This window comes from Alosa alosa, chromosome 5 (assembly GCF_017589495.1).
Source record: "Alosa alosa isolate M-15738 ecotype Scorff River chromosome 5, AALO_Geno_1.1, whole genome shotgun sequence".
In the NCBI taxonomy this organism is placed as follows: Eukaryota; Metazoa; Chordata; class Actinopteri; order Clupeiformes; family Clupeidae; genus Alosa; species Alosa alosa.
This window is the reverse complement of record NC_063193.1, coordinates 9075347-9091595: the sequence shown is the minus strand read 5'-3', so window position 1 is coordinate 9091595 and position 16249 is coordinate 9075347. Positions and strand designations below refer to the sequence as shown.

The window sequence follows — 16249 nt, the reverse complement described above, 5'->3', positions numbered from 1 at the left end:
TTACATGTGGTGCAAGTTTGTAGGCTAAATATAAGGGAGTCCTTCTCTGAATCTCTTTATTAACTGTAGGCCTAGGCCTACTTAATTTATTTTTGAACTGGCTGTCTGTTTCCTTGCCTTTTACTAGACCTAAACCTTTAATGTGCTTTTGTGTAAAGAAAGTTCCGCAGTAATCAATAAAACGTTAGAAAAATAATCATATAAATTATTGAAATTATGATGACTACAAATACCAGGATGTCTACAAAACGTAAAAAAATACAGACATTTTAATACATTCACCGACTGAATCGATAGTGTGTTGCTTTGGTCTGTTCCTGCTGGTCAGAGCGAGTCGATTGGCTGTCTGGTTTGTAGCAGGAGTTGAGTTGACATTATACAGCGTGGTGCTGCAAACATGTTAAGGTTGACCAAGGAAGGTCAGCATACCTGCAAGTGTTTACTGAATGCTTTTACAAAAACATCGCCCCATGGCACCAGATACCGGCAAAAAGAGGTAGGTCGATTTGTTTGACAGCATAAAGAGGTGCAACAACTAAGATTAGTTAGCAAGCTAACTGGCTAGTCAACATTTAATGTTCTGATGGTATAGCTAGCTAGCCAGCCAACAACCTCGATAGGTATTTGGTTAGCATCAGTTATGAATTCATAACATAATAACTCTCTGAAAGGTGAATTCAGGGTTCATTCAGGTCAAGTATTTCACCACAGTTGAGTTGGCACATCTGTATGAATCCATGCAATTTGTAATAGGCTACTACGTCATTACTGGCTGGTAATCCTTGGATGGAAAACTGAAAGAATTTGTAGAGCGTAAACTAACGTTATAGCGTAATTTATAATATCTTGTAATAAAAGAGGAGGTTAACGTTAGCGGTTAACGAGATACTTTTCATAATATGTTTGACATTTATTCTATATGACCGATCACATTTGTTTTGTGTTACAGAGTCGGTGTTTTGGCCTACCCTACGTGGCTCGCCACTCATCAAATACACATTTCCCCCAAAATCAAAGTAGGCTTAATAATCTTCCATTGTCGATGACCACAGGGACGCTGTACCCCACGGTAATATTAGGATACATGTATATAGCCTATTATGTCGCCTACTGTACATTATAACATAATATTAAGTTGAAATGCCATAGTGTTATTAAGAAGTGTTTTAGATTAACCATATTCCAAGATTACTGATGACACACGTTGGATGCTACCACAATAAATGTTCAACATGATTTCTTTTATGGTTTGTGTTATCACAGTGGTTACAGGAGGGACAAGTGGGATATGCTCAAAAGAGATGCTTTAATGTCACACCTACACATGCAGGGGAGAGCGCACTGCAGTCAGGGTAATGTTGCTGCATATTTTGTCTTTAACCATTAGGCAGGAGTCACATTTGGAACAAAGCAGGACCGCAAATGTATATGACTGTATTATGTAAGGGATAATGTATTGTCCGCCGGTAATTATCAGGAAATAAGTCCTGACAGGGAGAACAGAACCCTGACGCGCAGCAGATCACAAAGCCGAGAAGATGGTTGAGTATAAATTAAAGTCAGAGTCCAATAGCAAAGGAAAACCTCAGAGGTTGGCAAAACTACCTTTCTTCGAAAAAACACAATGCCTGACCTAAAACTGAAATCACCACCTCAGAATGAGATAATATGGGTAAATTATACATTTTCTGAATCCTTAGAGTCATGCCAGTATTGCAGTGTTTGCATTTTGTATCTCTGATGCTCCCTGATGCCACAGGATTAAAAGAAAAAAGATGATTTAGGCGGAAATGGCAGGAAAATGTGTGTGATTAAAAGTTTGAAGAGCTCCAGGGTCGGCTGTATTTGTCCAAAGTGTTCACAAAAGGACTTGAATGGAAGCTCAAATGGTCTGAGATGATACCAAACATAATAAAATCAAATATGCAAATATGTCTTTAACAAAGGCCAATAGCAATATAGGCACCTGTGTCAAAAATTAGTTTTTTCAATGGGGGACTTTAACAGCTGATAACACTAATTTAGCTGTGACTCCAGAAGGGTTAACATACAAAAATGTTAACTACAGACATGTATCTTTTCAAAAAGTATAAGCAACCTTTGCCACCTTGAGTGGTACCAACATCTCATCTGGCCCATGGACTATTTCAGGTGTTGCGTGGCAACGTATTACTAGCTGACTTTCACTTTCAATGAAATTCCATTGCAATAAGCGAACAGACTTCTTGCGGAGTGATATGAAAGACGTTAATTAGAAGCACAAAACCTGTTTCCATTGACAGCGGTGATTATATACTTTGCCGGTGATTATATAGATTTAACAGACCACCGACCGTTGGGAAGGCCCATTCATGTGAATGGAACTTTCTGCAGCACTCTGAAGAGCCGTGTAATAAATTGTAATATTATATAACGTTATGGCTACCGGTATATTGTGGATGCAGACTCATTTGGGTGTAAAACGGCTTTCTGCTTGTATTCGTCTGGCTGTTTGAATGAGCCCCATTAAATGAGCTTGTGACAGTGCATCATCACTTGGATTTAGTTTCTTTCTCGTCCTAAGTATTCATCTGTGCTTCTTTTACAGAGAGTTTACTGAAGCTGTGTATGATAAATTAGCGGATGAAACGTTGGATGCTTTGGCAGAATACTTTGAAGATCTTGCAGATGAAGACTTCACTGGAACTGACTATGACGTTGTCTTTGCTGTAAGTTTGGGAATTCTTCCTCTGGTCTTCTGTATGCCAGCGTTGTGCCAACATTCAGGAGTACTTATTTTTGTAGTTAGAATAAGGTAGCTTAGTACATAGCACGAGTGCCACCCATATTGTCAGATGTCCCCATGTGCTTCACTCAGATGTCCAATAGGGGGAATCATTGGCTTAAGTTATACTGTATAGAAGCATCAAGTTATACTGTATAGAATCATTGGCTTCATTGGCTAGGGGGGGATCATTAGCTTAAGTATAGAAGCATCAAACATTGATCATGTTTTGGAAGGACTCAAATTAAATTGTATTAAATAGTGTTTTATGTAAACAGTTGAATTGAGTTCAGTACTGGCTGCTCTATGTGCAAACTGAATACAGTTGTACAGTCGGAGTACAGCATAGACTGTATATATACAGTCTATGGAGTACAGTCATTGAGATTATACAGATTTGATACAGTGCTATTAAAAAAAAAAACTTTTGATGTTCACAGATGCATTGTCCTTTTAGTTGGACCTGTCAACATAGGCTAATCCTAAAATGTAAAAGGTCGTGTAGAGATATAAAAAATACAGGTGGCGTACTAAGAACAGATTATTGGGATAGTAATGCAGTGTCTGTGTCCCAGTGCGTAAAATGTCCAGTAGAGTTTGAGTTTATGTTAGTTGTGGCCACAGCGTGTCAGTTATTGGGATAAGATGACAGTCAAGTCAAAAAAGTGGATTGAGTTGTGTGTAGATGAGTGTTGACTTGAACCAGTATGGTGTCTTGCATGTGGGGTCTGATAACTGAAAAGACAGTAGGATACTACTGTGATGCATAGCACATCAGGATAGTTTACAATAAAACATAACAAGTTGACTTGACACACACATACTCACATACACACAACATACATTCGCACGTGCACACGCTCCCTCACACACACGCACGCACGCGCACGCATTTATTTTCTGTCTGTTCTGAGCTTTCCAGTTTGTGTTCCACGCAGGCAGACAGGCCCCTGTTGTTCTCTGTTCAGTATTGATTTCTGCCCTACTCTAGTGTTGTTCTCTGTTCAGTATTGATTTCTGCCCTACTCTAGTGTTGTTCTCTGTTCAGTATTGATTTCTGCCCTGCTCCAGTGCTTGCAATTAGGCCCTCGCCGTAGGTGGCATTGGAGATCAGGTCAACCGAAGCCAATGCATAGGTCAGCTTGGGAATTCATAAAAAAGGAAGTCCAGTCTCTCTTCTGCGCTTCCCAGACCAATGTATTACATTTTTATGATACAATGACCACTTAAAAAGAAACAAGGCTGTTTCTCTTGTTTCTACCCTCTTACATCCGGAAACCACATTATTGGATTGACTCTTTTACCGTAACTATGGTCTGTAACAATATTACGACTGGTATGATATCAAGTAGATACACTTCTTGGAAGAACCAAGTCAATATGAACCTGGTACCATGTTCAGTCTGGACACTGTGCTATGTGGTCTGCCTGGTCTAGCCCTGCGTTTCTGTCATGTGAAATGGCCCTCATCCATCCCTTTTAAATCCGGCTGGAAGTCTCTTTCCATCATTTTAATGGTTTTCTCGAAACCTCCTGCTAACATTATTATTCAGTCTAGGCCTGTATGCACGCAGCACTTACGAGCGCAGGTCCCCCCTGCCCCCTTCTGTAAGGCCCTCACCCCAGATTTAGATGGCCATTTAAAAGGAAGGACAGCAGGCCCCCTTCAACAACTGCGGGAAGATTGTGTTGCCTGTAATGTACTCTGGTATGACATAGGATGCTGTCACTCAGAACCATGATGGCAGGAGTGTGTGTGTGTTTGGGTTTGTGTGTATGCGTGTGGACGAGGGTCAACATTTGAGGGGCTCCCTCCCCAGATGTCAAGGTTAGATTGTCACTTGTGAGCCTGGAGACTGACAGCTGCCCGCCAGGAAGACTGATGAACAGAAGAGGTGAGGGTGCTGGCCAGCCACAGGTCCTCGTGCCTGCCACTCAAACCTATAATACAGTTCAGCCAGAGCCCGTCTACGGAGAGCCTTGGCACTTCCTATTAAGCCTCATTGTATCGACATTGGTTGCAGTTCCATTAGAATTCCACTGGGGGTGATCGCGGGCGAGTGCAGGTTGAATGGGGGTCTATGGAGCTAGACGGCTAAATGTATCTCTTTCACCTGCTTGTCGTAGAAGAATCGTAGATTTTATTGTAGTTTATGCAGGTTCAATATAGATTTTAGATCTAAAAGTTGAATGAACGAGTACTTATGCCCTTTCCATTTCTTACAGGTTGGGTGCGTTGTTGCCCATATCAGCTAGCATTGTGCTAATGAATGACGTCATTGACATATTTGAAAGGCTTTTTAGAAGACTTACGTGACTTCAAAAAATATAACAATCAACAGTGTGTATTTTCTTTGCCTCTCCTAGCGAATGCAACATTCAAATTACTATTCAAAAAATGATATCCAGAGAAAAGTGGATATTGAGGGGTAAAGCTCCATAGACCTCCATGCATTCTGCACTCGCCTGCGAGCGCCCTCAAGTGGAATCTGAGGAGGAACTGCAACCAGTCCAGAAACCGGAAGTAACCAGACGGTGCCAATTCTCTTCCTATTAGACATTCTCTGGTTCAGCTGTAGTTCAGGGAGTGCAGGATGCTCCTTTGGAGTCGCTGCCACACGAGCTCTGGACACCGTGATTAGTACTTCGCTTGCTTCACTCATGGACATGCCACTTTGATCTGATTCACTTAGTTTGGACTTCTTATGAAAAAGTCACTTGGTCTGCATTTAAAAATTGGTTAATTGGAATGTTTTATGGCAGTCATTCAGTCAACTCTGAATGAATACCAGTATTTTGGTCTGTACGTGTTAGTGTACACATCTGCGATGCTCCTGGTTGTTGTCATTTCTGCATGGCTGTGAGCAGACGTTCCAGCTCGTCACCGGCTCAGGAACGCCATTACAACTTCAGTTTGGTTTGTAATCAAGCCTCACACTTTAGCACTCTGTCCATTACAGCCCCTAAAACCCTAAAGAGCAAGGTGATGGACGGCCAGTCGGTGGTGGCGACGCGAACCGGACTGCTGATGAGGCGCTGCTCGGGTTTGAAAAACAGTTGTGATGATTCATCGTTGCCTTGGCCCAGATCCCTCAGGGTCCCCCACTCACGCTGGACTGTCACAAGACTTCTGCTTCTAGTGTCTGAGTAACCGTTTGGCCGAACATGCTGTCAGGCCTTTGCACTTGTGTTTTTTTCCTCCCCCTCCATCCTTACATCATGCATATGTGGCTGTCGGTATTTTTTAGAGCTCCATATTGTGACCTTTCCTGCCTTTGCCCCCCTCCCCCCTCCCCCAGGTCCCTCTCCAGGAGGTGGGCCTGTGGGTCTGTGATGCTGGGTGTGGCTGGCTGGCTGGCTGGGGACTCTGGAGGCTGGTGCTGACAGATTGATGGGTCATTCACACAAGATTCTCACCAACCCCGCTACACCCCACACTGCGCTACACACACACACACACACACACACACACACACACACACACACACACACACACACACACACACACACACACACACACAGTCAGATTAATAGCTGGGGGGGATGACTGTGTGTGTGTGTGTGTGTGTGTGTGTGTGTGTAGGGGGGGGTTGACTCCTGCTGGGGAGCCGCCCGTCCGTCTCTGGCTGCCCAGAGTGCCACTGTCTCATTTAGCTTGACCGTGTCTCTGACTCTGCAGGCTTCATTCGGGGATAAATATATGCACTTGGGGGATGGAATGTTGCCATGCTACATTCTCTCCTTCCCTCTCTCTACTCCCATCTCTCTGTCTGTCTCTCACTCTCTTTTTTTCTCTCTCTCTCTCTGTCTCTGTCTTAGTCTTCCTGTTCTTAAATCTTCCTGTTTCTATCCTTGTTCTTGGCTGTCTCCCCCTTTCTGCTCTCGCTCTTCGTCTTTATGTCTACTTGTTCACTCCCTCTCTCTGTGTTTGTCTCCTCCTTTCTTCCTCATCCCTCTCTTCTTTCTTTCATCTGCTCTTTTGCTCTGTTCCTCCATCTTCTCCGCCCCTGGTCTCTGTGCTCTGTGAAGGGATGATTAATAAAGCGGTGACTTTTTAAATCACGGGCGGGACAGCTGCTGTCCGAGGTCCCCGCTGACGGATCGAGCCGTGTTCCCGACCTGGCAGCTCACTCTCTTCTCATCTGCCACGAGCGACGCGCAGGACCATAAACCACAAACAGGGCCTGCCTATAAGAGCCCCCCCACATCACTCGGTGCCCGCTAACACGCCCGCCCTCCCACTCACACTTCCCGCTTCTTCTTGCGGATGGATTGCGGAGCGCTAATGTGAGGCCGTAACTTTTTATTGGCCCTTCATCATTGCCTGGGAGCACATGCAAAACAGGTGCTTCGTAAGTGGTTGCTGATGTTTTTCTTGATATGGCTGTGTTTTGTGACCTAGTGAGGCGGAAAGCGATTGTGGTTGGCCACATTGGCAGAGGAGTTCAAATTCGCCCCAGATCTGTGGAGTGTTCAGGCTCACAATTCAGTTCAGCAGATTAACTGTCTGTTAAAGGGGCGCGGCATCTGTTTGGGGCAACCATCACTCAAGAGTTGGGTTTTCCCTGCAGTAGTTTAGTGTGGAATTTAGCGTCTGCTTCAGTATACCCCATGTTTTTATCGTAACTGACAGTGTTTGGTTTTAGATCAGGCAATCAATCATCATCATTTATTAATCAAAACCTTGTTGTCTGTTGGTGTATTTAAGATAACCCTCTGAGTTCAGAATGCAAGCCATTAAGGTTTGTGGTAGAGCAGAACCAGGAAGTTCATTGGAAGTTCAGGAAGTTCAGTGTGTTTTGTTTTTCTCATGCTGACCATTTCACTCCCACTCAAGCATTCAAAGTATGAGATCAATGTTATTCTCATAAGGGAAGTTGACCATGAAGCATTGCTAGCTCAATATGATTTTACAAGGACTAAAGAAGATTGATCTACAAATGCTGTGTGACTCAGTTCAGTGGTGGGGGAAAAACGTAGCTTAACTTGTTCCGTTAGGAACTTGGCCCTTCAAGGAGTTCCTGAGGAATATCTGTGGGAAAGTTTGAGTCTTTGGGATCAAGCTCTTCCTTTGTGTCCCATAACAACTTCACAGCCCTTATCAACAAGCCATAATCTCTTAAAACATCTCTTAATCCCTCATAACGAAAAACCAATATCCATCAACAGCCTCTACAAACTTCTAATTGAAGGACCTTATCTCATGGAGTCACTAGGGGGAGAGCAAGAGTTTTCATATCTGTGAAGTAATAACTATAATTAAAGAAATGGTAGAAAAGTTATTTAATCAGCCTTGGCTTTTAGGGTCAGTTCCTTATAAAGTGTGCTAATTTATTGCTCAGGGAAGTTCATATCCAAGCACTCAGCCAAAGAGTTGGTGATTGAACAACACTATGCAACAAGAGGCATGCTCAGCATATTTTTATAACACAAGTCAACAAAAACCTGCGCAGCAGGGTATGGAGGGTAGGAGTTTTTTTGAGTGTGTTGCTGCTGTTGTCGTCGTTGTTGTTTCAGCCACAAATCACAAGTCCGTGTTTACACTTGACTGGGGCTTCTGGCTGAGGCGCACACATGCCCTTAGGTGCTGTGAGCCTGATTGACTGACTGACTGAGTTTTACCCTCGTCTTTCTACAGAGTGGTGTGCTGACTATCAAAATTGGGGGTGACCACGGCACATATGTCATCAACAAACAAACTCCTAATCGACAGATTTGGCTTTCGTCACCTACAAGGTAAGAGTTGTGTTTTTTTTTTTTTTAAAAAGTTTTTTCATCAGAAAAGTTACCTTTGTTTTCTGCTTATGACTTATGTTTTGATGCTAATGTTGCCTGTGGTGAAATTGTTTTTCCAATTGTTTACCTAAAATTATTATCTGTTTATTTTTTCCACCTAGTGGGCCTAAACGTTATGACTGGACTGGTGAGCGTTGGGTCTACTCGCATGATGGAATGGCACTACATGAGCTTCTCTCAAAGGAGTTCTCCATTATCTTGAAGTCTAAAATGGACCTGTCACACTTGACACATTCCTGACCAGAGTGAGTGTAGCCCACATGCTAATACTTTAGCCACAGAAATAACAGAATACAAACTGGGTATTTTTTCGTCACAGGAAACAAGCATCATGTCGTATATCTAGAGCTCCTCACTCTTAGAGTGAAGTCCATATAAAGTTAAACATTCTCTCAGAATGAATGCCTTGTTAAAAAGATATATTTTAAAAACTGCCCTGACTTGAAGTACATGCCAGATGTGTCAAATGAATGTCATGCGCAGTTGAAGCTGGATGTCCAATTCTAATGTACAGTTTTTCCCATCATCCTGCTGCAGATATTATTCTGTTGACAGTGTACTTGTTATGTGCATATGTAACAGGTTAGACTTTAAAACGACATGTTATATGTAGTATGAACTTTCACTGTTCATAAGAATATATATATATATAGAAAATATTTCCACTTACAGGCCCACAGTGACACACACACACACACACAATAAAACTGGGCTTTTAATTGAATGGACATCATGTGTTTTCCAGTTGGAGTGTTGCCAAGAAATACATTTGATATTTGTTTGAAAATGCTGCCAGCATCTACAGTCCAGAAAACGGTAGTTCTTGATGAATGGCTATAAAATAGTCACTGCAAGCTTCTAAGTCCGTTCCAAGATTTTCATTTATTTTTAATTTTCATTTCCCCCTCTCAAAATCATTTCACAACCTTTTGGGACCGGGATTGATTACAAGAGGAGATGGTTAAGAATAAAACTATTCTATATGAAGATGGCAGAGAAGGACATTTTTTACTTCCGTTGGTTTTAACCTGCAAATAAATAAACACCTTAGTCACTGCGATTGATGCGATTGTGGGGTATTCGATGAGTTAAGTTAGTGTGTCGACAGTGAGACACTGAGACATTCTTCCTTATCTTCAGCTATTTACCCAAATGTAATCTGTAACACCACTAACCAATGTAGTCAGTATACCATACTTTCTTCTCAGGATATGAAGTTATTTTCTACCTTTGGTTGTATGCATTGTTGCAGATCCTATGGATGTGAATAAAATATTATATGTGTGCACTTGTCCTGTGCTGGCTCTGTTTCAATTGTCGTCTGTCTTGATATCCAATCAGGTTAGCTGGATACATAAATCAAGATTTCAGACATCTTTGAGAAGTAAACCTCATCAATCTCAGCCAATGGAAGTCTGATATAGGGGGCTATTTGGATATCCTTATTTGTTATTGGTTGTTTGCTAGGATTTTCTCTATCCTAATAAACTTACACTGCCATTAGATTAGATTTCCTTTGAGCAAATCATGGAGATTAATCCACCTCCCCCTATGTAAACATAGGTCTAATGTGAATGATTGCAGGCAAAAATCAAAGATGTGTAAAATTATATCATGAAGGCCGATGTTTATCATCATGATAATCAAATGTATGAGACTAGCATGAATGTAATATTTCTTGTGGATGATACTATCTCTGTCTCCAACATACCCATCAAATTGCTCTAATTTTGCATCACAGACAAATGATGAGCCTCATTAGTGGGACTACTCACAATGATGTATAATTGCTGTATTTTTCAGCAGAAAGAAAAAACATGCAAATTTCTCTGGCAACACTTGACACAGTAGGCCAGAAATAGCTTCTGAAAGTTTCCATGGGAACATAGCACCATCATTGACAACAACCAATGTAGAAATGACGCTCAGATCTTTCAGCGCTCAATGAAGCTAGCCTTGTGAATTAACCGCGTCACGACGGCCCTTATTTGAACAGATTTAAACAGCAATTTAAAAAAAACAGGAGCAAACGAATTTTAGAGGCGATGGCGATGATACGTCTGCAGAATGATTTCCCAGCGTGCGAATAGTCTTATTACGCACGGCCTTGTCTGGAAGGACACGTTTTTCTGCTCAAGCCTTCCGGTCCATATAAGGACATTACAGATCCTACGTTTACAGACTAGCCAGAATGTCAGGACACTCCCATTTACACCTGTTGGTGTTTTCGAAAGGTAACATTTTGACACTGTAAGTCATGTCTGTCCATGGTTTTGTGCCAAGCGCTTTGGTCTGAAGAAAAGAGGAGTCGTATTTAAAAGGTAGGCTAAGTTTATTTTGTTGTAAATCCACTTTCAACGTATACCTGCTACAAAAAGAAAAGTGTGTGCTTTCTTTCTTTCACTTCCTTGTTGCGAGATATCCTGTCTTTGCAGTAATACGCAGGCTACTGCTATTTGAGCCTATACAGTTATTACATAGAACCGCTAAGAAAACTTAGAGTAGCCTAGGCTACACAGAAGCGTGCTATTCATGGGTCAGAGATCAGCTGAAGTAGGAGGAAGCAGTCCTGAACTTTCCTTCATTCCTATGCCCCCTCAGTCAGCAAAGGTTCCTTCTGACTGTGCCAGGGGAGTAAAGGATCCACCCATAGTTTCATCCGCGCAGTAGCACTGTCGCTACAGTGCCAAATCTAGCAGTCTGCCTGTGACTGATGGTGATCGAATGCCTCATGCAAGGTTGATATGGATACAGCTTTTGCAGAATTGGGCCGCTTGGTTGTCGGATGCGAGCGGAATGGATGGCATGCAGTTCTAGTATGTGAAAAATTACCAGCTAGTGACTGGGTGTGTGGAGGTTAGGTTATGCCTCATCCCAAGGTTGTTCGCAAAATCCTTACTGTCAACATATTGATCCTGTTCCCTGATAAAGGTAAACAAATAAAGCACAGCTATTTCAAAAAAGGGAGATGGAGCCTCCTTTCTGTTTCCCCTCCAAGGTAAAAGCCAGCACAGTCTACCGATTGAAGGCAGAGTCACTGTCAAAGATGAGAAATTAATCCTTCCAGTTTCTGGCAAGTGCAGTAATTTGTCTCAATTTTCCACTGGCCTTTTGCCATTGCTGAACCTACTGCCACCCTGTAAAATTAGATTCCTCTCCACTTAACATGGAGATCATATCCTCTTTTCTGCACAATTGTGATTTCTCCCCCTTTTCTGCTTTTATCACCTCACATATTTCAACTACTGGAAAGTGAGAAAAATATACTGGCTTTGAGAGATATGTAAATTCCCCAAAATAGTTGACTATTTGGGTAATAATTCTGATCTCTCCCCTAAAACATTCTGAAAGTAATGTTCTGGGAGTTAGATGCTTTTGAATGTATTTTAAATGTCATTGATTTATATAATATTAAGTCATGGCATTTTATGAACTGCAAGAGACTGCAAACTTACATTTTATTAATTAGGGTGATCTGTTCTGCCCTTGTAAGGACAGTGGGACACAGAGGCATCTAACATCCATTTATCTAGGGAATAATGTTTTCATAATTGTTTCATGGGGATTGGTGTTTTTCTTTTGTTATCTTTGTTTTGTGATGTGCGTCAGCCACAACATTTTATAGTTAAACAGATTTGCAACTGAAATAAAAATACATTGCTTTATGCCAGGAAGATAAAAGCTGGACATTTGAAGACTTTGAAGTTGAGACATCTGTCAAACCACAAAATGAACAAATATATTTTTAGCACGCTAATGTTCCCTGAGACTGTTCAACATGCCAAACTCACGGTATCTATTTAAAATTCCTTAGCAACCTCCTGGATACATCAAACCAATAACAGACATGTAGGCAGCAGCATTCTTCTTTTTTTTTTTTGCCAGGCTGGAATACTATTGCAAACCGAGCTTTGATATGAAACAAATGGTCACAGCTGTAAAAACACATTTGGTGAAATTATATGAAGTACATTTTGGAGCCTAAACCTGAACTCACACTGCAAAGCACTGGAAAAACCCACTTGACAGATCGTTCAAATTTACATGATATGAATGACATTGTGTTGCCCTCATTTGGACATAAAACTCGTGCCTCTGCAGAAACGATGATGTAGCCTAATGATTTTGGCCATAAGCTATAACCAAACAAATAAACAAGCAAGCAAACAAGCTTAACGTATGGCCACATACACTTTTCATGAGTCGCAATAATAATCCACACCACAAGCAAATCACTGCATTCTCCAGTGCATGGCGGAGCCCATGCCTAATGTGCTCTCTCACCCTGAGGTGGTTCCGCTGACTTCCTTTAAATAAGCCCGGGGTCAGGGGTCAGCCTTGGGCAGCCTTGGTTTATGAAAGCTGAAGGTGAGGCCTGCCCTGTGTAATGAAAATGTTTGTATGAGCTTCAGCTTGCACCTCAAGGCCAGTGAGCAATAAGAGTGTGGATGAGGGCGGACAAGGCTTTGCTGGGCTGTGCTGTGCAGTCCATGCATACCTCAGTCTGTCTGAATGGGACGGTGTGACTTGACTCACAGCAGATCCCTAGTAGGACACACACACACACACACACACACACACACACACACACACACACACACACACATTGAGAGGGAGTTTTCCCATGAACCGGAAGAGCTGTCAGAGAGGTCAACAATGTGACACTTTTATATACTTTTGTACTCATTTGTATACAATACTTTGTAAAACCAGTCACGGTCACTACAAATTGGATGCGTGCATGAGCTCAGCCTGGGCAGAGAGAAAAACATCGGTCAGGAGAAAGAGGATAATACATGAGCTCACAGACAGCATTTAGGATGATAAGAAGAGAGAATGAAACAGAGTATTAAATGGTATTACCACTGGTGGGGCAGGAGGGTGAGATAATACTGAGCAAAGCATCCTCACCGCAGAGAGATTAGGTGTTGCAGGAAAGGTAGTCCTACAAGAGATCAGTTTGACCCTGGCTGCATTAATCAAGGGGGCGTTGTGTGCGTGTGTTATGTGCATAGTTACCAGTGGCGGTTGAAAACCCAAACAGAGGGGAGAATGAGGCAGAGCGGGTGGAGTGTCTATGATGTTGCAAGCTAATAGTGATGCATTGAGCAATTCCACAGGTTTGACATTACACCTCAGTTACAAGTTGCTACACGAGGTTGGCCTCGCAAGGAGATAAATGAAGGCCACCACACTCATGCATGTGACCACAAGAACGCACATTCACACACACACACACACAAACACACACACTCACACACACACACACACACACACACACACACACGCACGCACACAAAGAGATGCATGCACTTATATGCAGTGAAGTATCAGCTTCTATCTGACAAAGTGGCAAACATGCTGGGGGCACCAAGAATAAATAGTGAGGTGCAGTTGATTAAAAACCTCTCTGGTCTAAGTATTGATGGCTCAGAGACATCTCCCACATGACAAAAGGACCATGGCTACTGATTTATTAATGTAGTCATTTAAGAAAAGAGATAGATATTGGAGACCTGGGATAGGGCAATACTAGGGAGAAGGGTGGGGGTTGCAACTTTCGTATCAAAGCCTGGAGTGAAGCAAAGGCAGCGATATCAAATTGTTTTCATTATCGATCCGTGAAACTACACAGAGTCATTTGTGCCGTGTGGTCAAACGGCGGAGTGCCATTTAAGCGTGTGCTGTTCACGTGAATGCATGTTGTTTGTCTGAATGTACAGCAATTGGGCCGTTTAAGTGGATACTTAATCAAAGCTTCAAGTCTCCTCCAGTTTAATTGGTTCATTATGCTGATTTGCCGCCCCCCCCCAGTTTGTGTCCATCTCACGGAAGCCTTTCCCCGAGGCATGATGAAGGTGAAGCTGTAACACTCGGGTCATAGCATTTGCCTTAATCACACTGCCTGGACCTCATGACTAAAGTACCTCAAAAAGCTCTGGATTTACATTATTGGGAAGATTTAGCACTCACCATTTTGACTGATTTGGACATTGTTCTCTGTTTACTGTCAGAATGATTTTCCCCCACCAGTTCTTTTGGACTCATGCGAGTGAAGTGTGTTTATAAACATTCATTACACAGCAAGTGTTCATGTGCTTAATTCCTGATTCTTATTGAGCCATGTCGGATCACAGTTGGTCGCTTTTCCATTAACACATTAAGCATAGATAAATTGCTATTTTGAAATGGCGTAGCATGCATCTAGTGATTTTGTTAAACCATTTAATTAAGAGATCAGTCATATTTTGGAACAACAATCACAGCTGACCCATTTCATTTTAAACTCAAATTTACTTCTCAGCGGCTGTTATGTAAATATGAATGCGGGGAGCACTGCTGTGCTTCCAAAACATTTTAACAGGGTCAGCGCCCACCTTTTGGCTTTGCTGACCAATGCCCCAAGACGTAATGAGAGGGTTCAGCAGAATGGATTGTCTAGAGATAATAAGATAGCCTGTTTCACCCTCATCATCATCATCATCATCATCCTTAATGCCCAAAGCAGGTTGTCTAACAATAGATAGTGATTAGTAATGAGGATAAAGATGCATCGTTACCCCTGATAAAGCAATCTCTCCGCTCTGCTAGTTTCAGTAGCAGGTCCCTTTGTATTGTTATCACGGTCTGTAGTACAGTGTGTAATGTAATACAGTCACCCATTAACTGATATTTTGAAGAGATTATATGTATACACAAGTATTGTTTCTCCAGAGATAGGCTTTAAAAAATATTCATTACTCATGTATTACTATATATGCATTACTATTATACATATTAAGTGAGATGTTTGATAATTAATGTAGAACAAAAAGCTTGTTAGCATGTTTTATGTCAAAAATGTTGAATCCTGAAAAGGGAGGGGTTTGTAATGTATTTATTTTATAGTAAATGAGGGGACAAGTACCGCCATGATTAGTATCCACATTATGGAGCTCTTTATGCAGCCGTGGATGTATGTAATTAATGCCCTCTATAATGAGGTGTCATCAGTTTGAGTCAAGGATTAAGCTGTTAACAGCCCTTAAAGGGAACTCTGTCATCTTACAGGTCCAATGTTGGATTGCCTCCAGTGGTGCGGCCACTGAATTATATATTTCTCAGACAATGTAGATAAATTGCTGTTGTCTGTCATTGCAGATTCTCTTGGTGCCACCATTTGAGTCCATTGGCATTGTTTGAAGGTCTCTGCCTTCTGCAACTTAACGATGTTAATGTATGCACTGTTTAATTCCGCGCTGGCTATTTATATGTGTAATCGTTGGAACTGAATGCAAATAAGCAACAGTATTGGGCACATGTTCCAAAATGACTTTTCCTTTTAAGTGACCCAGTTAAGAATTAAATCCAGCCAAATTGGAATTCAGAATGAGCTCACAGATCTCCTTTGAACCTTGGCAGAATGTGCAAGTAATGGTTCCTGTAACTAAAAGCAGACAAGAATACATGTTAAAAAGATTCTTAGTTGAAGGATGTTGAAGGGTGTTGCTGCTTTGTTTAAGGAAAGGCACGTCTCAAGCTCCTCGGCACATGCTTGTTGATGTGACCTTGCACACATCAATCAATCCAGGTCCTACCCTCAGCCTTTTGCATGTGATTTAGCCTTGCGATCGATTAGAATAATCTGAGAATTGGTCTTTGTGGCCAAGAATGAGAGAGAGGGGGGGGGGGGGGAGAGAGAGAGAGAGA

General features: G+C 41.9%; 2 protein-coding genes across 3 annotated transcripts in view; both read left to right on the top strand.

The window, feature by feature from the left end:
- The first annotated feature begins 316 nt into the window (after nt 1–316).
- On the top strand, nt 317–9853 carry fxn (frataxin). Its single transcript, XM_048244513.1, has 6 exons — nt 317–496; nt 950–1069; nt 1264–1352; nt 2588–2708; nt 8403–8500; nt 8662–9853. The coding sequence occupies exons 1-6, from the start codon at nt 398–400 to the stop codon at nt 8798–8800; spliced, it is 666 nt and encodes a 221-aa protein (XP_048100470.1). The 5' UTR covers nt 317–397; the 3' UTR covers nt 8801–9853.
- Nucleotides 9854–10725: 872 nt separating this feature from the next.
- LOC125294496 (tight junction protein ZO-2-like) overlaps nt 10726–16249 on the top strand; it is an 88378-nt gene continuing 82854 nt past the window's right edge. For both annotated transcript variants that reach the window (XM_048243306.1, XM_048243305.1), the window contains exon 1: nt 10726–10881. The gene's annotated coding sequence lies outside the window, so the exon portion shown is untranslated. The remainder of the gene's footprint in view (nt 10882–16249) is intronic.